We start from the raw sequence: 25,991 nt of genomic DNA, 5'->3' as shown, positions 1-25,991 counted from the left end.
ATTGCACTGAGGGTTCACACCCCAAGTCAAGTCTCCTTCCACCACCACTTATCCCTGCACCTCTCCTACCTGCCCCACCCCTTCCCTCTATAATCACCATGCTGTGGTATTGTCTGTGTCTACAAGGTTTTTTGTCACTTGACCCCTTCCCCTTTTTCACCCAGCCCCTCAACCCCCACTGCCTCTGAGATCTGTCAGTCCGATCTCTATTAATGAGTCTGTTTTTGTCTGTCAGTTCAGTTTGTTCATTAGACTCCACATGAGTGAGATCATATGGTATTTGTCTCTCTCTGACTGGCTTATTTCACTCAGCGCAATAATCTCCAGGTGCATCCATGCGGTGGCAAAGGATAAAATTTCCTTCCTTTGTATGTCTGAGTAGTATTCCATTGTGCAGATGTACCACCGCTCTTGACCTGGTATTTTTGACTAGACAATACGGAAGGAGACCAGGTCTGCATACTCAGGTCTGCACTTAGTTTAAGACCCAACAGTAGATCTACAAAATAAGGGGGTCACCAGGAAGAACAACAAAAAAAGCCCTGTATTATGAGGGTGGACTGGAGTCACGACGGGCGGGCCTGGAGAGGGCAGGATGCTGGCCGCGTCACTGTGGGGAGGGAGTCACTGTGGGGAGGGACATTCGCCGTGCCTACCTTGCGCGGCTGGAAGTCGTACTTGACGCAGTGCTGAAAGCCTTTTCCTTTGGACTTCAGCGACGTGACAATCAGACAGTTCCCCACGAAGTGGGCGGAGTAGCCGACTCCCTTGCTGGTACGGAAACTACAGAGGAAACCAAGTGCAGTGTGACACCCTCTGATACAAACAACCGTGTATCAAAGGGCTATTATTGTATAGATAACATGAAACATTATAAAAAATAAGACTTTTTTCCCTGCAGAGTAGAGGGGTATTACATGTACCCATAAACACTAAACATAAAAGGTTTAGAAAACTAAAAGAAAGAAGTTAAACTAAAAAAACAGAAGACAACAGAACCATTTAAAATTCCAATTTAAAATATCACAAATACATAAAAACAAGTCGATGGCCCACAAAACCCTACCAAGTCACTAACATCAGCCTTTAAGGACCATCTGGAATTAGCAAACACCAAAATCATTTATACAGTCAATGTTTCCAAAGACAGCTTGTTCCCTAGTTCTACTGTATCTGTGAAAATAACTTACAAATTTTAAAAAATGTCACAGCCAACTCTGAAAAATAATGGGTAATCAAGCAAGAGTATACTTTTATTTTTAGTCAAAAAAGGTATGTGACTATAAAATATAGTTATTTTCTTCTAGAGGAACAGTCTTCTAGCTGTGCATTCAATCCCTACGTAAAAAAAATATATATATGTTTTGAAAAATCATAGTATTATTGAAATAGTAAATGCATGCTCTCCCAAAATGACCATCTTAGAAGCCCACCCCATTTATGTTTGGAAGTTCGGATGTGCAGAATTTTGTAACAGAACTTACAAGCTATTATTAGTAGAGTACATTTCACACATTTCAGAGCCAGTCATTGTGAAAAGGCACTTTAAATATTATTCTTTCATTAAAGCCTATGTAACAAGTGCTACACTATCTTCCTCTCACAGCTGAAGACACCAAAGCCCAGGAGAGACGGAAGCAGTGGAGGCAGCCTTGAGCTCAGGGCACTGCAGGGGTGAGGGGGGTCAACACTTGTGAGCACTCACAATGCTTGTTCCGCAGCAGTATTGGTGCGAGGCTGATGGCGCCACTCAGTGTGGCTGGTGAACTACAATCCCCAAACTCTTGGTCCTTACAGGTCAACCCATCACCAGGTGGAGCAACCCATTTTGTTAGCTACCTACCAAAGAGTTCAGCTTCCAGATTATAATTTTTTTTATTGTTGTCATAATTTCTGACATGACTAGTGCCGTTAATGCCGTAAAGCATACCCTGATTATGCTCACAGAACAAAGTGAGCAAAAAGGCTGAGCGCATGGATCCGGGAGGGAGGGGCTTTTCCTCCTTGCCCAGGAGCCGCCTCCTCACCAGGCACCTGGGCTGCCCTGACTGGCAGGCAGCACAGAGGAGGTCTGCACCCCGACTCTGCAACTCTGTGACTCGGGCAAGACCAGTGAGGCAACAGCACCAAACAGATAAATAAATTTAATTAACTTAACCATATCTTTGTGAACTTAACATATATATTAATATCACATTTAACTTAATATGTTGTTTTGATACTGTGCTAAAATATTTACAAAACTGAAATACTTGAAAGTACTAAAATTAAATATATTACTTACCAATAAAGATAAGGTTTATCCTTATCAACATTAATGTTATTTAGCGGATCCATACGAAACCAAGTGTTTAGGGTGAAGCCATTCTGGTAAGGCCACTTCGCAATGGGAGGCAATGCAATTGCCTGCAAGGCAATGAAAAAAGATATAAAAGTATCAGTTGCTAACACTTGAAACCTGTATGATCCCATTAACCAGTGTCACCCCAATAAATGTTCTAAAAATGTAAATAAATAAGTAAATAAATGAATAAATAAAAGAAACATGTTAAGAAAATAAAAAGACATGCTACAGATTGGGAGAAATTATTTGACAAATACACAGCTGACAAACTTATACCCCAAATATACAATTAATTCTTACAATAATAAGACAACCATTTAAGAAAATAAACAGAAAATCTGAACACAAGGAGCACAAAAGAAGATACAGGAGGGCCCATGAACACAGGAGAAAAAGCTAAGCACACTGGTCATGAAGTGATATGCCTCTAAAACCCCAGGAGGCGCCACTGCGTCAGCACTAAGAGGACTCGGATCGAATGGGTGGACAATGCCCAGGACACACAGCTCCCAGAACTCTCACTGCTGCCAATGGAGAGGCAGAGGGTCTCGCTGGGAAGCAACCTGCCTGTTCTCAGGAAATGACAGACCCCAACAACCGGTGCACGCCCGCTCGTAGGCATGTGTTCAAAAGATAGCGGAGCATGCCCACGGGCCTACTTTCAAATGTGCACTGCAGTGGTGCCTACAACAACCGAAAACTGTAACTCAAATGCCCAGCAACTAGTCAACAGGTACATAAGCTGGTATACCCATAAGTGTGGCAGTACAAAGAATAAAAAGGACATGAATAAGTTACTGGTAAGCTACAACATGGGTAATTTCAAAAGCATATGGTAAAAGCCTGACAAAAAGACTCTATAATGCATGATTTTAATTGTATGAAATTCTACAAAAGGCAAAGTTAATCACAAAATCAATCAGAGGCTGGGGAGAGGGGATCAGCTTGTTCAAAAACTGATAACTGATTTGTTAACTGATAACTGAAAAACTGATTTGTTTGTTCAAAAACAAATAAGGGAATTGGGGGGAACAAAAGAATTGTTCTAAATCAAGGTCGCAGTTCAGGTTACCACACTATTCAAAACTCATCACGTTATATTTCTTATATCAGTGAACTTTACTGTGCGCATTACACTTTAACAGAGCGGACTTAACCATACACCAACAAAAGCGCACACGTGCTTTACACTCACCGCAGCACTGCAGCCGGGAAAATTGAAAAAGGTGTCAGGACCATGCCTCTGTGGCATCTGATTAAGAACTGACAGTAACTTTACTGCATGTCTCGGCTGAGGAAACCAGAAAAAGAAATGGCATTGGCACAGGCTTACAAAAACACCTACCATATCACATTAGCCACTGGACTATCTTTCTAACTAGAGAGAAAATTAATTTCAAATGATTTACATAACTCTTTAAGAGGGACGACTTCCATTACCAACTCAAGTGCACAGCTCCCCAGAGACACGCTGTCGAACATCAAGTATTCGTGCACAGAGACAGCCTCCCCTGACCACAGCTTACCCAGACTCCACGTTCCCCTCGAAGCATGCTGAACAGAAGCTTCAGCTCCTTGACAGTGATGCTGTAGCTGGCAAGAACCCCCAACATATCAACTAGAAGATCTTCAAAGGAAAACAAAGTTATTCTGAACTCTAGTCAAAAGCTGCCATCTGTCAAGATAATAGACTTTTTAAAAGAATGGAAGTTATCAAGTCTAATTTCAACATACACATAAAATATATAGCTAAACATCCTCATGAATAGTTATTCCAATTAACTGTTAAGTCATCAGAAAACCAAAAAAGTGTATGTAAGTTTTAGAATTTTTCTGCATCAGGCATAACATTCCAATTAAGTTTTCTTAGCAAATACATAAAGCAGATATTTGTAAGTTCTCAGAATATACACACACACACACACAACAAACTGTACGCAGGGAAAGGCAGGCAAAAAATGCACAGGTACAATGACTTAACATTCTAAATTAGTTATTTTCACAGGAAAACGTGATAGCCTGCCATATTTTCTTTTACAAAATGTTTCTGAAATATTTCATGACACATTAATAACAATTTTGAGCACAGGCTCCTTGCCTGGCATATGTCAGCATCACAAATGCCCCTAACAAGCCTGGGAGGCAAGCACTGCCCCCCCCCAACTGAGCAAGGAAGGCAGAGGCAACTTTACCCCATTTCTGGTGAGCACATGGACTCAGTTACTGGCAAAGTCAGGCAATGTGGCTCCAGACACCTCACTCTCACCCAACAGTCTCTAAACGGAACACCATGTCAACACGCTACCAGTGATGTACAGTGTATTCATGTGTGCATGCACATGTAAGAGCCAACCAGCTCACCAAATAAGCAAAAATATGTGCATCTAATCCTTGTCCCTGCTTACCTTCTCATCTCTGCATATTGTGAGTCATACCTCTATCAACTGGTTTTTTTTGCAAGAAATTAAACATCTAAATATTTTTATTTTCTTGATTCCTAAAACACTTCCTAAGAATTAAAAATACTATACAAGTTATTACAGTCAACAGACGTTCTAAAAAATTAATCATCAATTAATAAAAAGATTACTTTAGGATAAGTTGAAATAATTAGCTATTGATATATAATACATATAATCCAATATCATAGACTAACAACTGAATTTGAGACTTTAAAAATATTTATCACGTATTTAAAATAGAAATTTAATTGGTTATTTTCATCAATAAACTGAGTAATTCTCGATGTCACAATAAGTAAGCAAGCAATCTATATAAAATTGTCACAGTGAATATGCCATTTTTGAGACAGATCTTTTAATGAAATAAAATGTTTCATTATTCAAATAACAAAAATATTCACAGTTACTACATATTAATCAGAAGATATGTTTCTAAGAAAGAATTCTGGGGATAAAAATCAAGCATCTTAAAACCCTCCGTTAATATAAAGCAGTTTTCATCAATCAGCTTTGATGGTAATCGTCACAGATTTCTTAAGAGGTTCACTTGACTATAAATACTTGTTTGAAATATGTAATTTCTATTTTCCAACCTTTATCTAATCTCCTATGTATTTGCATTTAATTACATGATCATTAAACTTTCTTATTTATTGTACATATAACATAACCAAGCAGCTCAGTTTACTTTTGTAACAGTTCTTCTCTTACCAGATTTTTAAGAGAGGAAATAATACTGAAACTGAAATTTTCTTATCAATTTACTCCACCTTCTAGTGATACCTTCACATTATTAAATATTCAGGGTGAAAACTTCGTAGTATTTTGGTGGTTACTGGTACTTCACTAGTATGTTATCTAAATTTTAGTTTCTCTACTGCAAAGTAAGGTACAGATTTTTTTCTAACACTTATTCAGTGCTTAAAACAATAGAAAGTGCAAGTTTTGTGTTAGCAGTATTAATTCTTGAGAACAAAGGATACAAGAGTTAAGACGCTTTCTGTAAGAGAAATCTGTGAAGACAGGCACTACTGTGCTGGCATCTCACACCTACTGCCTACATCACAATGCTCATCAGTGAAGCGGCTATAACCCCTATCTATGTGCTTGGGGCTCATTCTGCAAAATGCACTCTATAAAGTGGTAGCTACTTTATCATTTACATGAAAAATAAATGAGTGAGTAAGTAAGTAAATAAATAAATAAAGGCTTAAATGCGAAGTGTTCAAAGATCACATGATCATCAATAAAACGTGTGCACAGAAGTTTACACAAATGAACCCCTATCGGACAATGCTGCTGCACGTGCAGACATGGTGCATCTACGTTAAGATGATGCTCTGAGTCTGGTTCCTCCTGAGGTGAACCACTGGTACCCAACATGGAGACCGCTGCATCACCCCAAGCAGACAGATGCCACTTTGAAGGCCATCAGAAATTGTTTTAATATACTCAAGAGAAACAAAAATGTTTACATGTCGTTTGAATTTAAAAAGCATTCATCTTTAAGCTATTCTTCATTCTTTCTGGATTGATGTTTTGTTCTACTGGTATTAATTAAAGCATAAATCAAACGTCATAGTGAATTTCTTCAGTGTCTGAACTACCTTTCGGGATCAGACACAATATTGTCAGGAGTCCCACTGTCACTTGTGGAACTACAAAAACCCTTTCATGTCAGGGGAAACTCATGCTACAGGCTCCTGGCTTAGGAGGGTCAGCATTTCCAACTCCAGGCCTCTTCTCTGGGAGTGACTGTCGCTCAGGGACGGGGGTCACCCGATCCGTATTTCAGTGCACCTTACCACAAAGGGGTGTAATGTGCACGGCGGTAAGGAGCCATCGACTTCTAAGTTATTATTTGAAATACCACCGAGTAAGCACAATAATTAGTATTTTCTTGATATTTCATGTAAATTTGATATTCTATTCCACAGTATATGTTTATTTTTTTGGTGTTTCTCCAAAACTTATCAAGTAAAATGGACACTTTCAAAAAGTAAAACAAGCTTATTCTAAGACTTCTCGTTCCTCCCATCACAGCTCCACGTATGCCAAACTGAAGAGCACAGAGTTCCAAGAATTTGATCAAGTGCCCATCAACAGATATATAATAGTACTGTATTTTTAATTCTGTAAAAGTTTAACTAAATACTACATAGAAAGTACTGTTTCCATTTCTGATAGATTTTATAGTACTTATTTCACTTATTCATTATTAAGATTTTCTAAAACCTGGAAAAGCAAAATTAGTAATTGTCTAATACAAAAGAAGTCATCTTCCATTTGTCAGGCTTTCCCTTAGTAAAAAAGCAATTTTTTCCATATAGTTCTATTTATCTATTTTAAATCAAGGCAGTCTCAACAAATCTATAAAGTGGCAGCTCGGTACTCGTGGTTAAATCTTTCTGAAACTCGTGACGAGTACCCAACTACACAGCGTTTTCTATTGCAAGGCGGTGTCATAACTCATACAAGTTACAGCAAGTGCAACAAGACCCGATCAAGTGCCCAGTGCTGAAACACTTTTTCTCGTCAACATGTGAGGAGTTCGGGGTTTGACGAGTTCCGAGGCCGATGAGTTCCGAGGCCGATGAGTACCGAGGCACCACTGTACAACCCACAGACTATCAAAAGCAGCACACAAATCGCCATTAAGCACTCCCAGCGCCCTGCCGGATGGCCTCATACCTGCTATCATGTCGTCCACGGTGCTCATCTTCAGCAGCACCTGCTCGATGAGCCCAACCTCCGTGCTGGTCTGTAAGTTGCGGACACTCTTCCGCAGGATGGCGGTGAACATGCTCCAGACCTCGGCCTGGCAGGTGACGTCGCAGTGCTCCAGGAGCTCCGTCATGCACGTGATGCTCTCGGCGTCCTGGATGATGAAGTTCATCTCCAGGTCAAATTCTCCACCAACCAGCTGGAAATGAGCAGAAATACACAAGAGGACCAATAAGGTGGAGGGTCATTTACAATAATACACCACCACCAAACATTTAATTTGAAAGAAAGCACAACTACTTCAAAACACTTCAAGTCTTCTAGCCTGAAACTAATTTGGATAAAAATTAGTACCCCACAGGTAAGTGAACACAATTTGCAAAGAGAAATCTATTTTTTTTTAATGGAAAAAGGTGATTTCAAATCTGGAATAACAGAGTGAAATAGAGCATATGACTCCCGGTGGGGGTGTCGGGTGGTGGGATTCAGGACAAATTTCTACAAAAAAAGAGGTTTGGCTCTTAAGAGCAATACTCACTAGAAGATGAAATGTAAGCATAAATTTTAAGACATAAAATGTAGATGTTGAAATGATAGAATCAATGTTGAAAATAAGTTTAAAAGAGAACTCCCTAATTTCTTGTAATACTTTGAAAAATACGTGAACTGGTACATGTGATTAACAGCAACATATATGACTTGTAGCCAAATGAGTCAAAAGTACTACTGTGCCTCCCAAATACACCGGAACTCAAAGATGTGCGGTAACAATGGTCTTGTCCTCTACTGACCAGTCATACATCAACTGTTACATTCAGTAACAGTGCCCTTCTTTCATTGTTGTTCTATTACACTCGTCCCAACCCCCCTCCCCCACTGCTGCTCTCCCCTGCCCTGCCCACCCGTTGTTCAGGACTGTGGGTCATTTATACTTGTTCTTTAACTAGGGCCCTTCCCCTTCTTTAAATCCCTGTTCTTAAAGAACAGCACTGACACACTGGGAATCTTCTTGGTCAAGAGAATTAAAGACTTAGGGAAAAGAATAGCCATATGCAAAATGTCCAATAATTTTGAAGTTATGCATTCATTCAACAAATATTTTATTTATTAAAGAGTAGGACTCACTGTTGTAGGAAGTAGGGGCATTTCCATGGACGAGCAAAAGCCCAAGCACTAACAGTGCTAAATTCCAAGAACAAAGATGTACATGTGTATAGTATGTATACTCTACCTTATTCCGAAAAAGGTTGCAGTTGGCTTACAAGTTACATGAAGCACAAAAGAAGCCATAACACGGTATGAATGGGCAGTGGTAATAGTAACACCACTGTCCAACCCTACGTGCCAGGTAGAGCCATCCTAAGTGCCCCACACATTTTAAATAACTTAATTCTCATTACGACTTATGAGAAAAAAGCTGTATTTTCTTCCCTTCACAAATAAGTAATCACAGGCACAGGAGTTGAATTAACTTGTAAAAGGTCACAAAACCTGTAGGTGGAAGACCCAAGGTCAAAACCCAGTAAGTTTCCCTTCATACAAGTCCATACAAGCAAATAAAATCTTCTTTAAGAATTATTTTAAAGTCTTCTAAAATTTAAAAGCAAAATATTCTCAAATTTTAATACACTGAACTCTGTATACATTTTTCTCTGTAACAACTCCAAAATCTAACATTGTAAGAAACTAGGCCTTCTGTTAACGTCTGACCTTTAAATGATCTAGACATCCTCCCTGGTCATAAAAGCTAGTTTACTTCTACGGAAACAACTTCAACTGCTCTAGCTGCTTCCGGTTTATTAATGACAATTGCTACAAGAGCAGTTAAGAGTCTGGCTCTAAATCCAGCCTCTCTGGACTTAAGAGTTCAGCTGCACCAGTCCCCCCGCAGTGAACACCAGCTGTCCGAGCCCCAGGCACTTCACCAACAGTACGGGAACAAGAGTTCCTACGGAACAGGGTAAGGTGACTAGGTTAGCAGCACACAGGAACAAAGTAGGGCGTGTAGTCAGCATTCAGCTGAGGTCAGCCCGTAGATCTGTGACAAACAACTCGAACACCATTTTCACCACACCAGTCTCACCAGAGAAGCGCTGGCTTACTCACTGTTACTCACTCAGTTGATTCGAGTCACAACTATGGACCTTGTAGGGCAGGGTTACTAACCAACCACACAGAGAAATGAACAGCTTTGAAACACCGTTACACGGGCGCGTACTAACTGAAATGAGAGAAGCAGATACCAAGATTTAAGCCTATGAGTCCTGAATAAGCTTGTGTAACAGTTTATTCAAGACAGTATACAACAAAGAGAAAGAAAAATGAAGAATATTTTAGACTAATTTCCTAAATGAGTTCTAAGGCTCTAATGGAATCTGGTGTAACCAAGAACCATTATGAAAAGCGTAAGTAAGAGAGATGGGCTCAGCTGCAAGAAAATAAATAGTATGCTTTCAAAGGAATTAACAATTAATATGTGTAATTCTAACAATCAGGCTCTGTTATGTGAAGCCTAAGGTTCCATCTTTCACAGTTAAAAAGAACAATGACCTTTCAGATATATTAATTACAAAAGAGTTTGGGTTATGGTTTCATTGCCAAAAGCAGTAAAAATATTCCTACTAGATAATGCAGAGTGGGCTTACAGTTTCTGACAGCCTTTTTAACCTGTATTATAACTCCTAATACATACTGGTAATGTGGCTAATGCTTCTGAAACTCTCATTCCAAGATCAGGAAAATATTTATTCCCCACTTCTATATGAAATACTTTTATTTACCTAAAAGTATAAAAATTACTGTCTGTGTTCTTTGGAGAAATTTTGGCCCAATTTTTCAATCAGGCTGTGAGTTATTTTGCTGTTATTTTTTCAACACAGAGTTGTATGAGTTCCTTACTTACCATATTTTTCAGACTAGAAGACGTACTTCTCCCACCCCAAATTTGGGAGGAAAATGGGGGTAAGTCTTATAATCCGAATGTAGCTTACCTGGCTCGCTGGGGGCGGGGGCGGCGGTAGAGCGGAGTTTTTTTCCTATTTTCCTCCTCTAAAACCTAGGTACGTCTTATGGCCCGGTGCATCTTATAGTCCGAAAAATATGGTATTTTCAGATGTTAATCTCTTATCCGATAAATCATTTTTGAGTATCTTCTCCATTTAGTAGGTTATACAAATCAAAACCACAAGATACTACCTCACACCTGTCAGAACGGCTATTATCAAAAAGTCAGCAAATAAGATGCGCCAGCGAGGATGTGGAGATAAGGGAACCCTTGTGCACTATTGGTGGGATTGAAAATTGGCATGGCCACTGTGGGAAACAGTATGGAGGGCCCTTAAAAAAATTAAAAATGGAACCACCTTATGACCCAATGATTGCACTTCTGGGTATTTATCTGAAGAAATCAAAAGCACGGAATAGAAAAAGCATAAGCACCCCTCAGTTCATTGAAGTGTTATTTTTATCAGCCAAGACATGAAAGAAACGGATGTGTGTCCACCCACAGATGAATGGATAAAGAAGGTGTGGCATATGTGACCACAAGTTCATGTGTATTAGACTCCCAAAATATAAAATAACCATTCAGCTTTAAAAAGGCCTAAAATTGAACACTTTCCCCCCAGTTCCATGTAGTACAGTGTTCTTTCTACATAGATACTTTTCACATCAAAAGCATTTGCACCTCACAAACACCTTTCCTACCAGACGATACGCTAGAAGCGAGAAGGCAAGGTGTCGTACGTAGGGCGGCCCTCCAGAGGGCTGTGAGGGAAGGACCTGTCCCAGCGTCTCCCCTTGGCATGTAGATTAGCATCTTCTCCCCGTGTCTCTCCACATCATCTTCCCGCAACACATCTGTGTCCACATTTCCCCTTTTTATAGGGCCAGTCATACGGGATTGAGGTCCAACCTATGACTGCATTTTAACTTGATTATCTCTGTAGAGGCCCTCTCTTCAAATATGGTCACAGTCTGTGTACCTAACAGTTAAGACACCGACATATCTTTGCTCCCCTTCCTGGGGGCACGAGGTGGAGGCCTTCCAATTCTATTCATAACACCACAATTGCAACATCCCCAAAATAAGTACCAGTGTGAGGCTGCCTTTCATTCTGCCTAATGCCCATCCTAGACAAAAAAGAAAAAGCAAAACCTAAACCCTCTACACCAAGTTATAAATACTAACTCTCAACAACAGCATTATGAGTGACTATTACTTCCCAATACCCTGAATTTTTCCTTAAGGGAACCTATTTTTAAAGTAAAAAAGCGTTTGATGAGAGAATATGGGGCCCACACTGGCCTCAGAGCCGAGTCTGTTTCCTGTCATGGGCATCATTTGGCAGAGGCCCCTCTTCAGGACAGAAGTCCCAAAGGCAAGGGTCCCTTCTGCTGATACTCTAAGGAGAATACAAGTCATGTGAAAGTTTTACAGAGTTCAGGTAAAATAAGTTTTATCTTAAATTTTACAGAAGATCAAATCTCACTTTTAAAAAGCAAATCTCACTTTTAAAAAGCAAATCTTACTTTTAAAAAGCAAACCCCTTACTCCAAGCACTGTAACAAAAGAAGGAAAACAAAATGCCACCTTCACGCACGCATGCGCATGAAGTGACTCACACAGACACCCCATCCTCTTGGGGACTTAAAAACATCCCGTGCAAAAATAAATATGTGAGCAAATAATTCTATTTGACACATTGAAACAAGTGAATATATTACGTAAGACAAGGCAATCACAAAATCAAAGCTGGAAATAGCTGAGATGCTTGTCCAACTAATATTTTCCTAATTTCTTCTTAAAAGGTCTTCAAGGATGGATTGTACACATCTACCCTTCCTAGAATATTCATATGTCTTTTTCACTCTTAACCTTCAAAATCATTTCCTTTCATCTGAAATGTATTTCTCCAATTGAAAGGTATAGTTTTCTTTTCTCATACCTTCATTAAAGTAAATAAAAAATGATTGATATAAACTTCTTTTACATCATTGAAGTTAATACAGGCAACCCTTTAAATTATTTCAGGTAAGTCATCAAACTTCCTTCAACTTTTTTTCATAATTTTAACCATGTGATCTTTTCCTGGTTTTTACTTATCTTTTCAAAATAATCATTATCAAAATTGGGCTCACCATGGTTGGTGTGGCTCACTGGACTAAGTGCCAGACTGTGAACCAAAGGGTCACCAGTTCGATTCCCAGTCAGGGCACATGCCTGGGTGGCAGGCCAGGTTCCCAGTACATGGCACGTGAGAGGCAACCACACATCAATGTTTCTCTCCCTCTCTTTCGCCTTACTTTCCCATCTCTAAAAATAAATAAAATGTTTTAAAAAATAACAACTAAAAACATTGGGCTCAAACACCTAAAGGAATCTAGTATTCTGGCAGAGTGTAGAAAAACTTAGGTCTCACATGTGACATGGCCACGACAGCTGGGGTGAAAGTGAGCCACACGTGTCGCCACTGTGGTTCAGCTCAGTGGGTGCACCGGGCACCATTAGCACATGGCCTGCAGCCCAGCACACGCCTCTCACGCTGCTGTTACCAGGGATTGCACCCAAATGATGAGGTGACACGTCTCTAAAAGCAGTTGTCACACATCTTGGCTGTTTAGTTCTCAATGATGAGCTTAAAGCATTGCTTAGAAAAACTACTGAGTGTTAAAAAAGAAAAGGCTTTCCCTGACCTCAGATTTCATTTTGTGAAGCTAAAACAAAGAAAAAAGCAAATAGAAGAAATGAAATAAAAGGCAGAGAGCAATGAAATAAAGACAAAGAAAGAATTAACACAGCCGAATTTGTTTCCTTGAAATGATTGATAAACCACTAGCTAAACTAAATGAAAAAGAGAAAGAAAAGTACAAGTTATTAATATCTGGAATGGATTATCACCATAAATCCTACAGGCTTTAAAAGTATATTATAGAAATGTTTATGAACAATGTTATGCCAACAAATTCAATTACTTAGATAAAACAGAGAAATCCCTTGCAAAACACAATTTTCCAAATGGACACAGATAAATGAAAACCTAAATAGCCTATATTTATTAAAAAGTTAAATCTATTATCAAAAAGCCCTCCAACAAAGAACAGCGTGGACTCAGGTGTCTTTACCAGCGAGCTCTATGAAACCCATCGTGAGAGAGGAGGGGGGAGCTCCCACACCCGTTTCCCAGCAACACCCCTCATGACCCAACAAGGACCTCACAGGAAAAGGACACTGCAAACCAGTCTCCCGTGAGTACAGGCACACAAATCCCTAAAAATGGCAACGAAACCAAGTCTAGCAATATGTATGATGAAAAGTGTATCACACACCTGTCCTGAGAGTGCGAGGTTGTGTTCTGACACTCAAATCCCATGTCGCGCTGCCAATAAGAACTTGACACACGGCACATCACCCTGCAGGACAGTCCGGCAGCTTCGTAAAAAATTAAACAGAGATGTGCCATGTGACCATGCATTCCACACCTAGGTATCCATAAAAATGCATGTTCACGCACACTTACAGGCAAATGCTCACAAAAGCATTATTACTAAAAGCCAAACACTGGAAACAACTCAAGTGTCCACAAGCTGGTAAAGAGGTCATCAGAATGTCGTGTGTCCACACAGTGGAACGCTACTGGGCAGTAAAATAGACGGTCAGTGCACCTCCAACACATTACACTAAACGACAGAAGTCAGACCTGAAAAAACGTATGTTGCATGACCCCATTTATATAAAAGATGCAGAAAAGGCTAACAGAGAGAGCACGTTAGAGAGCGCTGTGGTTGCAGATGGGAATGGGAAGGGAGTTGCAAGTTCGTGTGACCTCCCTTTGGGGTGGGGGGTGCTGGAAATGTTCTAAGAACAGATTATTCTTATCACTGAATGACAATGCAAAAATAATAAAACTCTTTGACTTGTATGCTAAAAATAGGTGAATTTTATGGAATGTAAATACCTCAATAAACTTTTAAAAACAATTGTCACCACGTTAATGTAACTACTTCAATCAATATAAAAATATCATTTGACAAGATTCACCCACTCGTGATAAACTTTTTAGCCAACTAGAAATAGAAGGAGCATCCTCAACCTGGTAAATAGTGTTCAGAAAAACCTGTAACTGACATATTGGTGGTGAATCGACTTAATGGTCAGATCATGAACACTTTCCTCCTGGTATCTTGAAAAAGTCAAGGGTGCCCACTCTCATCACATATGGCCTGCACCGAAGGGTAGGCCCTAGCTCATTTAAAGGCAAGAAAAGAGGCATAATGACCAGAAAAGAGGAAGCGAAACTGTCTCTATTTCTGGAGTCATGTAGGGACAGGACTGTGTATGTAGGACATGCTAAGTAATCTACGAAACAGCTATTTATGCAAATAAGTGACTTCAGCAAAGTTGGAGAATGCAAGATCAGACAAAAATCAGTTTCATTTTTATATTGAGCATCAAACAATTAGAAAGTGAAATTTTGAAATTCTATTTACAATAGCATCAAAAAACACGTAGAAGTAAATGTAACAAAAATGTGGGTAATGCCTCTAAACTATAAACTACAAAACCCTGCTACAAGAGATTTTTAAGAGATGTAATTAGAAGCATATCATGTTCAAGAATTGGGAGACTCGGTATTTTTAAGAAATCAGCCCCCCCCCCCCAAATTGAACTACACATTCATACAAATGTGCTTATAAACCCACCAAGCCTCACCGGTGATAAAACATGCACGTAACTGCAAACCAAACGACTAGGGTATGCGCCACCTTGGGATAAAAATTACAGTGCCCACACCGCCCAGTCTCAAAATCTGGCAGGAGGTGTCCGCTCGCCGAGAGGCCGGCACGCAGAGACGTGGCACGCAGAGACGTCCGCTCGCAAAGACGTCGGCACGCAGAGACGCCGGCACGCAGAGACGTCTGCTCGCACAGGCGTCCGCACCCTGCAAACTCTGACCACGAGCTCGGAGGGCGGCCTCCGCCCACTGTTTACAGAGGGGCCCGGCCATCCCGATGGCGGTGCAGCCATTTCTCAGGGACACAGGGGAAAACACTTGAGCTAGATTTCACCACGACTTAAAAGTATTTTTTCGAGAAAAGACAGCTGTAGGTAAACAAAATTTACACACCAAAAAAAACTTTCAAACAATACGTATCTGACAAAGGAATAGTATCTAAGATATACTTTGAAAACCTCCGAAATAACTTTGTACTTTAAAAGCTGGCAAAAGATTTGAACAGGCACTTCACAAAGTATTTTCACAAAGCCGGTGAGGACACAGGCCCTGAAATGCCAAACGTCATCGGCCATCCCAGGAGCTCACCTTAAAGCCACAGAGCGGCACCGCGCACTGTCAGAGCGGCTACCAGTACCGCCATGAACCGCCGCCGGGGTGGGGGTACGCGCACGGGTACGCGCACGTGTGCGCTCACACGCAAGCCACGTCCCGCCGGCGCGGAGAACGCTCTCCCAGGCCCTCGTTAAAGCGGCACACACCACTCTTGGACCCAGTAGTCACCGACTCGTGCTTAGGCAGTCATCCAACAGAAATAAAAACTACATCTCAACACGGCTGGTACACGAATGTTCAAAGCAGCTTTCTTCATGATGGCCAAAAACCACCAACAGCCCAAAGTTCCACCAACAGAAGGAACAGGCCATGGTACTGCACAGTCCTGATGGTCTCCTTGGCAACAAAAAGGGACAGATGCTGATCGACGCAACAGGAGCAAACCACACAAGCACGAGGCCCCACGAGAGGAGCTTCACTCAAGAGGTCACTCACGCCTGTCAGATCCTGGCCGCAGGACTTGCGTGGCCAGCCCGGTCTGGCCTCTGGGGCTGTGGGCTCGGGACCGACGGGGTGGGTGCAAGGGCCTTTCTGCAGTGGCCGGGACGTTCCTTATCTCGCAGGGCCTACACAGACGGCAGTGTTCTTAAGACAGATGTTTCCATTGTATGGAACTTTACAAAAAAGGAGACGGCGGGGGACCCTCATCAAACACTAAATCTGGGCAGATGTGCATGGCTGCAACCGCACTTGAGTTATATCTCAAAAAACAGCAAAAAAAAAGCCAAGATGGATACATGTGTAATAAAGCTCCTTTAGTAAAATGCAAACTGTAGAACCCCAGCATTTGTGTGTTAACTAAAACCCCCCAGCTCTTCCTATCAGTGAATACTATCAGAGGCCCGTGAGCCAGCACTGAAACTTGTCATTAACAAACAGGACCCACCCGAAGTCTTTCCGAATACTCCCAGCCCAGTGCCACTTTTTCTTCAGCATGGCCCACGTAACAGGCCCATCCGACAGCTAGAAGATGGGCTGCAGATTCCCGTCCGCACTCCCCACCCTCCTTCCACTGTGACCGTGCACAGTGGGTCACGCCAGGTGGGGTGAGACCCCATCCTGACCCCACGCACCTCCCTGGGGAAGGGAGAGGACCCCCAGTGTTGAGATGGACTGCATGTCTTCCAGCACTGACAACGTAAGCATCGATTCCATGTGGGGCACTCCCATGCGGTCCACCCCGTGAGTGTCCACATTCCCAGGAAGCTCTGGCCCACAGGGGGCAGTGGCCAGCAGGAGGCCTGCAAGAGGCCTCTCCAGTAACCCCACCCACAGCCACAAAGCCCCAGCCGCTGGGTGCTTTTCCCAGAGAAGCAGCAGTGTGGACTCGCCTGCAACTGGCAACAAGGAGCATCTGACAGCTGCCTCTCCAGGTGTGGGCTCCCAGCCACCTCCCCCTCGCCCCCCTGGCCCTTGCACTTAGTCCTGCCTGTCTCTCCTCTGTGAAGACGTCCCTCAGGTTCTACTCCCCAAACAAAATGTCACCTACCCTTCTCAGAAAGTTCGTAATTCACTGTATTTCTCTTATACACCTCTACAAATGTGTGTTTAGCAGAAGGAAGGCTGTTAAAAGGCTTGGGTCAACTCCACTTGCCTGACCTAACTTAAATGACTTAATCTTGTCGTCTCCTCCGTAAGCTGTGGGTAACAGGACTTGACCTTACAGGGTTGTTGTGGGAATTCTTACACCTAGCCTCCCACATCAATCAGTGGATAAAAACGATTATTATTGTTCTATTACCACCTCCTCACGAGCCTAGCTCATACCAACAATTCACAGGCATGCAACTGAACGCTTACACTGAAAGAGCAGGTGACGACGCCATCCGTGTACTGCTGACAGAACACTGAATATTGTTGCCGTCCACACAGACAAACATACCTAAATACCTGCCCGTTGTGACTAAAGGCGACTAACTGACCTGAGACCACCGACAAAAGCAAAGGTGCTCCACTTGGGTCTCTCTGAAGTTTGCCTGCACGCTGTCCCTAAAGTGCTAGGCTACGTCTCCACCACCCCAGTCCCATCAGCATCGCCGCACGTGCTCCGCAGGCCAGTCCTCCTCACTCCCCAGCCCAAGTCTGCAGGCACCAGTCCTGGACACAGAGAACCCACACCTGCCCCATCCCTGGTACAACAAGGCTTCTGGCTGCCCATCTGTATGAACATTTGAAACTTCAGGTACACTAAGACATAAACTTAACAAGGTAAGTTGAGAAATTGTTATCAGCATGATTATTTAGTCCATGGTGAAATCTCTAGGCAAGAACACGAAACAGTTCAAACTTTAGCACAAAGGAAAAGTGGCAAAACCCAAGTTTATAAATGATTACGCCTTGATCTCCATTACACATCAATTTTTGTAAGTGCCAAATTTCTATTCTCTCACTGGGCCACTCATAATGGGGAGCCTGCCCAACTCCCAGCTCCCTCAGTTGAAAGGGTAAAACTCTAGCCCAACGTTCTTAATTCCTTTCACTGAACACGAGAGTGAGACTCAAAATAAAAATGACAGAAGGAACAGCATTCCAATGGCAACAAATTGGATACATTATCATGAGTTAAGAACAGGACAAAGATCGTGATCATCCAGCACAGAAGCAGCTAGCAGCAGCCACCTGACAGGTAACACTCCAGACTTCCTAATCACAGGGGCTAAGAGGAACTGGTGTCTGAGGACCCGAGTCTTTCTCAGTTGGTCTTAAAGCACCAGTAGTGAGGGCATCTGTGTGGGAACATGTCCTTGCTTACTCACCAAGCACTTTAAATATATATATATATATCTCATCCTATAGGCAGTGCCAATGAAATGCAGAAATGTTCCCTAAAACTACGTCTTCAAGGTTATAACATCATTTTTCAATTCTATAGTGTAACAGAAACTTTTAAAGAAATAGAAGACACAGTTCAATGTCACCTTCTTGGAGAAGCCTCCCCCTTTTTCTAAAGTCGAGGTCTGCAACTGCGGCCCGCACATCAGTTCCAGCTCGCTGCCTTACGGTAGAGTTGTTTTCTGTGGGGGGACGCAGTCTAGCCCGCTCACTTACACACTGGGTGCACACCCATAGTGTGACTTAAGTGACGTGGGGTTTTTGCCCCCAGCCCCTGGCAGAGGCTTCAGGAAACCCAGGGATCTCCTGAGGGGCAAGAGTGCCTTTCGGTCCTCCCAGTCAGCCCCCTTGGACGGTACCTCGGGTGATGCTCACCAGGCGGCTCGTGGCCGGCCGGTCAGGACAGGGGCTGGCCAGGAAACCAGTGTGTACCCACAGTGCTGGCACTGACTCGGCCGTGTGGCGAGTGATGAGCCCAGGTGCACCTGCATGATGAAGGCTCCGTGAGAACACTAGACAACGAGCTCAGGGAGCTTCCCAGTCGATGCTCACGCCTAGGTGCCAGGACGGTGCCCCAAAGGGCGTGGGGCTCTGTGCACCTGCCCCTACCTCCAGGGCCTCCCCCATTCCATCGGGCTGCTCCTGAGTGTGTCCTTCATAATAAAACCAACTGTAAGCATGGGGCCTTCCCGGGTTCTGAGTCATTCCAGTGGACTGTCACACAGGAGGGTGGGGCTGCCCTCAGGCAGTGACACAGCAGCCCTCGCCCCCCCACACCAGAAGGTGGCCTGTGAGTGGTGGTGGCCTTGTAGGACTGAGACCTCAACCCGTGGGGTTTGTACTAACTCCAGGTAGTGTCAGAAGGAACCAAATTCTAGGAGACCTAATCCATGCCACAGAATTAGGGTCAAAAGACAAAGCATTTTATTTAAATACGGGTATGGCTGCATTGCAGTGGCAGCTGCAGAGCTGAGGCGTCACAACAGATGCCACCAGCCCACGGCGCCTGAGGCCCGGGTCTTCAGGGGAGCACGTGCCTGCCATTGTCCTGGAGAACCAGTTTCTCGAAGCCTCCTGTCTCCGTGTGTGTCTGTATCACTAACACGGTACCTGTCACCTTCACACAATTGTCCACACCGAGTGGGCTTACAGTGGTGAGTACGCCAAACTGAGTTTATCCTTGTGCTACTATCTGTTAGTTGTTGGGTCATTTTCCATACAAACAACTAAACCTACTTTTGTCCTACCCTGTATTTAAAAAAGTATTTAAATCTCCATCTCTTCCCCCACCCCTAGAGATTACCACTTATGAACAGAAACCAGTTTCATTAATCATTATATCCTTAGAACCAACTTCTTGGCATGTGGTTGATAGCAGCTTAAAAAAAATCATTCCCACCAAAAAAGCTTCTTAAACCATGTTTCTACCCCAGTGTATCTAACCATCTACTTTAATATCAGCCTATGTTCTGGTTCAAAATAGAAGGAAAAAATACTACTTGAAAATTACAAATCACTCGCACATTGAAGCCTAAAAGGACCGCAGACATGACCTAGCCCGATCTTCATTCTTGGTCAGGCACAGTACGGTCCCGAAGACTTCAGTGAATTGCCCAACTAATTTGTAACCAACACAATTAGATTAGAATCCAAGCCCGAAATCAATATTCTTTTCACTAACAACAGCAAACCTTTTTAACACCTCAAGTGAAAAAAAATAACAGAAATTAAAACTAAGCTCTGATCAAACTGCACCCCAAAGTACTCTCAGGGTATGTCAGCTCTTCGGGGTACCAGCTGATAAGGAGACTGAATCGCAACATAAATCAACATAGGCCTTCCTTCCTCAAGAAGGTCCTGTTCAGGAAAATAAAAAGTCGCTTGCAATGAAAAGTGTGCTTACATAGCAAAACTGTTTTACATCCAGGAACAAGCTCCTTACCTCATCTCAGGCCAGCAGACATGTCACGAATGTGCCCACTGGTCTCTGGGGCCACATCGTGAATGGTGATGAGCTGTGTGAACAGTGAGCACAGTAGCAGAAACAGTGAGTAACAGCAATCTGCCATATACTCAACTCATTCACACAGTTCCCATTTCAAGAATAAAACAAAAAAGTAACATCCTTTATTTTGCTTTCAAATATACATACTGATATAGGACTATGCATTCATACATACATGAAAGTATGGAGGCAGAGAAAGGTCTAGAGAGAGAGAGAAACAGAGGCTCAGAGACGCGATGGTTGGCTTGAGATCACAGCGCGAGGCCAAGGCAGAGCGTGGATTTGAACTCCCGTCAGCCAGACCACAGAGGCCGAGCTCTTACCAAAAACTGGACTCAAAAATGCATCTGACTCCAGGAGCACTTACACATGAACTCATACCTCTGAACAAGGGGAGCCCAGGACAGCTGCACGAGGCCTGAAAGCAGCAGGGACAAGCTTCCCCAGGGACAGGCTGCCCCTGTGCGTCCGGGAGCCCGGGTCTGTCTGTGCAGAACAGCTTCCCTGGGACCACAGAGCCGCTTCACTCAAGTCAAAACTGGCTCCCATGCCGAAGGCCTCAGCTTCAAATTCACCGAGGTCCTGCTTCCCCATGGGCGCAATGGGGACAGAAGTCCCTATGTCATGGAGTTGGTGTATTAATTGAGAACACTGCATTCCCTTTATTCTAAATATATTTTTCACATTTTCACATTTCTGATATCAACCTGTAACTCAAAATTGATGTGTACATTTAATGTAGTGGTGCTTTCTCTCCCCACCAAGAGTACACAGCCTAGCAGCACACCTAACCGAAACCTGTAACTACTGTTATTTTATTATGTATGGTGCAAACATGCAACAGATGATTCTGGTTAGTTTTGGAAACAGCTCTTCCCAGAACTTTTATGTGTTCATATAGAAATATATACGTTTACTTCATTGTTTTTATTTCTCCACTTCTCCCTACCCCTTGGAGTCTAGAGGCCTTGATCACTACATCACATTTCAAGAATGTAACTCCTGAGATTGTTGGGAAATTAATGTATTTCCAAGGTGCTGATGGAATGCCAGAAACTGGAAATACTTAACTGCCTCAAACCCCTTCCTGCGTTAGAGAAGGACCCCCAGTAGAGACGGAAGCCTAAGCTAAGCCCTGAAAGACTGAGCGCCAACGAGCTGGGGGGCGCCCCAGGAGGTGGTCCACGCTTTGAGCGCACTGTGCCGGCTCAGACTTCCAACTCTGGGTGCCCCCCGCTCCATCCTGCCCCCTCAACAAGCTTCGCTCCCCTGGACAGCCAATCTCAAGGATCTTCCACCTTAAATCCTTTTCTGACTCCTGCAGGCCGCTATCACTTTCTCCTCTGTGACACTTATCCTAATACCTATTTTTCCTCAAGATCACAAGAGAAAGAAAAGGCAGGGCCAGGATTTGAGTTCAAAAAAGTCAAACGACAAAGGCCTCACCACAATGTTTAGTACTTTTTAACGTACACTTGTTCTCCTAAGAACTTGAAGTCCTTAGAAAAGAACCATCTTTCCAATGCCACTTGGTCCCAGGTTTCAGCGAACCATCCCCAGGTTTGGCACTTGAGCTCACGCCCACCACCTAGAAATAAATGTAGGTTTAAATCAATCTCCTTCTCCACTCCACCAGTATTTAGAAATCTCCCAGGGTTTGAGATCATCTAAGAATGCTGCAGAAATATCCTCTAAAATGTTAATGGGCAACCACAACAGGTACCACCAACTCTCCAAATAGCGCAAGATGCGGAGGCAAGCCACCCCTGGAACACAGCGGGGACGGGCCCCTGCCTCCAGGAGCACTCCGCAGCAACTCACAACGGTCCTTTTCCCGGTCCCCTGTCTCTACTCTGTTCCAGTATTAGCTTCACCCAGGTGGGATCAAGTGTCTGTCTGCCTGGTGACCTAGTCAACGGTCCTCCCTCACTTCACTTCTCCTGCACAATGCTGGCCCCCTCCTTTAAAATACAACTGGTTGAATACAAATAGCTACATACAAATATTCTCCAACGCAGCCCCTGGCAGCCTGGAATATCCCTTTTTGGTCCATAAGCAGGTATCATCCCTCGGGCCTCATCGTCACTCTCAATAGTGCAAAGACAAAAACACACATTGGAGAGGGTCTCAATAGGTGACCTATAAAATATTCCCAAACAAAGCTAAGAACACGTGCACCACCAAGGAGCCATAAGAGTGTGCTGACTTCCTGAAAGCACAAGCACAGGGGTAGCTGACCACAGCAAAAGCCCGCCGAGCCCACGGAGACACCAAGAGGGCAGGAGCGGGCCACGCCGTGCAACAGAAGGCAGGCCACCAGACTGGGCGCCCACGCGCTGAGCGGACAGCAGATGCTGACTGACCCCAAGGCGTATGGACAGAGCTCTGAGGCTTAGGAACCAAAACCTCAGGAAGTAAATAGCCACTCGTGAGTGTGCTGAATATTTGCCATCGCTCCAGCCCAAGCTAGGAACACCCGGCACTGTGTCCTGATCGTAACCGCAACAAAACCGCGGCTAGAATTTAGGACAGCAGCAAACTGAATTCCGCAGGCTTCTAAAACAGAGGCAGCAAGCAGAGCAAATACCACCTCTGTTTGAAACCTAACAACACCTATTACCTGTGAAGTCTTCAAAGCATTATCACCTTTAACCACTTGTTTCCTCATCACCACCTACCCTCAGGGAGCGCAGGAGAGACTGAATGCATGTAAAGCACTCAGCACAGTGAATTGTTTAAAAACATGCAACACTTGACTACTGAGTTGGGGGCACTGACCTCTTTTCCCCAGACTGTCAGATAAGAAATGACAGCAGCCAGCACAGCAGCCGTCTGGTGGGAGCGCCCTGTCCTGCGCAAATACGTGGGTCATGTAACAGCGCTGCCCCTCCCTGGTCACGTCGCGTGTAAGGCTGTGACTCATTGGTTAGTTCTTGGTACCAGAAATCCTTCTGTACAAGTATAGGCACCTGACTTTTTAAAAAGTCACTCTGAATAAAAAAGGGTAGGTTGTTACTATTATTATTTTCGTAAATCAATCAAAATTATACCTTTGTCAGATCAGCAAAATACACATTTTTTGGTGCGCCACAGAACTTTAGTAATGGGGTCAGTGCGCCATAAGAGGGGGAAGGCTGCGCGTGGCTGACCTGGCGCAGTGCTTGCCTGGCCCTCCGTGAACTCAACGGAGTTCCATCACGATGACCACTGCCGCTACTGCCGAGGGAGAGGGAGGACCTCGATTTTCCACAGACACTGCAGCCGACAGAAAAGTAACACTTGTGACCAGAAAAGAGTCAAAACTCTTTGGGCTTAATGACACCAGGAAATCAGTGGTGCCTTTGGATGCATAGATAAAGACATCGGAGAATAAAAACATGAGGGGAAAAAAGAAGAAAAAAGTAGAAGGAAGGAAAAGAATAAAATAATTCAAACTATAGAAAGTCAGGGGTTTGTATAATGAAAAAATAGTGTAAATTTCAAAGGGAACTCACGTGAAACACTGTAAGCAGATCTTAAAGTTTCATTGCATCACTTGTTTTACCCTTACTTCCCCAGAAGACCAGCTGTGCCCCTCCAGTGCACATCAGAACGCAGGCCCTCTGGACCTGGGAATGGGGCTGTGCGGGGCCTTCAGAGGGGCACTGAAGGTGGGATGAAACCGTGTGGGTGGGCCCTGACCGACAGGACTGGCATCCTTCCCGGAAGTGGATGTCAAGACACAGACACACTGAAGAAAGGCGGTATAAAGACACAGGGGAAGGGGTCATCTGTAAGCCAAGGGAAGAGGCTCACAAGAAACCACTCCGCTACACCTTGGTCTTGGACTTCTCGCCACCGGAATTCCTGTTATTCACGCTGCCCAGTCTCTAGAATTTGTTATGGCAGCCCTAGCAAACTTACAGATTTTCCAGCCGAACCCCAGTACCTCCAGGCAATATAATAGAAGGGATACTTGCTAGAAATTCAGAGACTGAAATACAGTCCTACAGTAGAGCAACTTAACAACTGAGTAGCAAATTAAATCAGTGCCTACGTTTCCAAATCTTAAAATCCAGAAAATCTTTGAAATCTTACAAAGCACTAGCATTCCAGTATTCTACTATTCAATTTAAAGTCTTCTTTAAAATATAGTGGTACTCCTGAGTAATACAAAAATTGCAATCTAAATACAGTAGGGTACTACTCTTACTCTGATAAATCACGTAAATCTTCACAAAGTATACACCCTGTTTTCCAGGTAAAGTTACTTCTTGATTTCAGGTTTTGGTAAATAGGATATATTCAACACATGGATTTCAGGAGAGCGTATTTTCACGTATATTTTTTAATAGTAACTCAAAAAACCAGTTATTTCATTAAGAAAAAGTCTAGTAAATAAGCAAAAGCATGTTAGAAATAACTACTTTTATCCAACTACTACATTTTATTGTAATTGTTTCTTCAACTCTGTAGCCATGTTTATGATTTGCCTTCCAAACTATTTGCTGACAATAAATCGCGTTTAATTTGTTGCCATATTGATTTCCATGAATTATCGAGGCAACTTTCACCAGAGCAGGAAGAACAAGTTTCCCCGTGACACAAAGTTGTGCAGTCAGTGCCACTAAGTCAGCGCGTTACTTCGGGCAGGTCTGCGACACCTAACGGAAGAGCCCGAAATGTGAGTGGCTCCCGCCACAGGAGGAGGATGAGACAGGTGCGTGTCTGTATCTGTAAGTATAGACTGCATGTGCACATGCACATGAACACACACACACACACACATAAATGCGTGCATATGGAAAAGGAAGCGTGCTAAACTACCTCTTGGTTTCTGTCTATGGTTCATCTACTTCTGAGATGTCACCTCTAAACCAGAACTATCCAATATAAATATAACGCAAGCCACATACATCAATTTAAATACTCTGCTGGACACATTAAAAGAAAAATGTAAAAGGAAACAGGAGAAATTAATTTATATTTTATTTAATGCAATATAGCTAAAATAAAATTTCAACATGTAATAAATATTTTAAATCATTTTTATTAATATTTGAATACATTTGTCTCCATTTTCCCACCACCACTTTCCCCCGCCCCACCCACCCCAACCTCCTACCCTCAATCCTACCACCCCTTTGGCTTTGTCCATGGGCCCTTTATACATGTTCTTTGACAACATGTAATAAATATTTTTAACGACTAATGAGATAGTTTACATTTTTTATACCAAGTCTCAAAGCCGAATGCGCACGTTACGTTTCAGAACACTTCAAGTGCGCCCCCACCAT

At 43.1% G+C, this 25,991-nt stretch overlaps 1 protein-coding gene across 2 annotated transcripts in view; it reads right to left on the bottom strand.

The window, feature by feature from the left end:
• Positions 1 to 25,991, bottom strand: part of NBEA (neurobeachin) — a 470,020-nt gene that overhangs the window by 428,608 nt on the left and 15,421 nt on the right. For both annotated transcript variants that reach the window (XM_053916392.1, XM_053916393.1), the window contains exons 2-6: positions 7,498 to 7,729; positions 3,871 to 3,971; positions 3,540 to 3,635; positions 2,285 to 2,406; positions 657 to 783 (exon numbers count right to left, since the gene is read on the bottom strand). In XM_053916392.1, the coding sequence (XP_053772367.1) occupies positions 657 to 783; positions 2,285 to 2,406; positions 3,540 to 3,635; positions 3,871 to 3,971; positions 7,498 to 7,729 (678 nt within the window). The remainder of the gene's footprint in view (positions 1 to 656; positions 784 to 2,284; positions 2,407 to 3,539; positions 3,636 to 3,870; positions 3,972 to 7,497; positions 7,730 to 25,991) is intronic.

This window comes from Desmodus rotundus, chromosome 13, assembly GCF_022682495.2.
Source record: "Desmodus rotundus isolate HL8 chromosome 13, HLdesRot8A.1, whole genome shotgun sequence".
NCBI lineage: Eukaryota > Metazoa > Chordata > Mammalia > Chiroptera > Phyllostomidae > Desmodus > Desmodus rotundus.
Note: the sequence above shows the minus strand (reverse complement) of the source record. Positions and strands in the feature narration are given on the sequence as shown.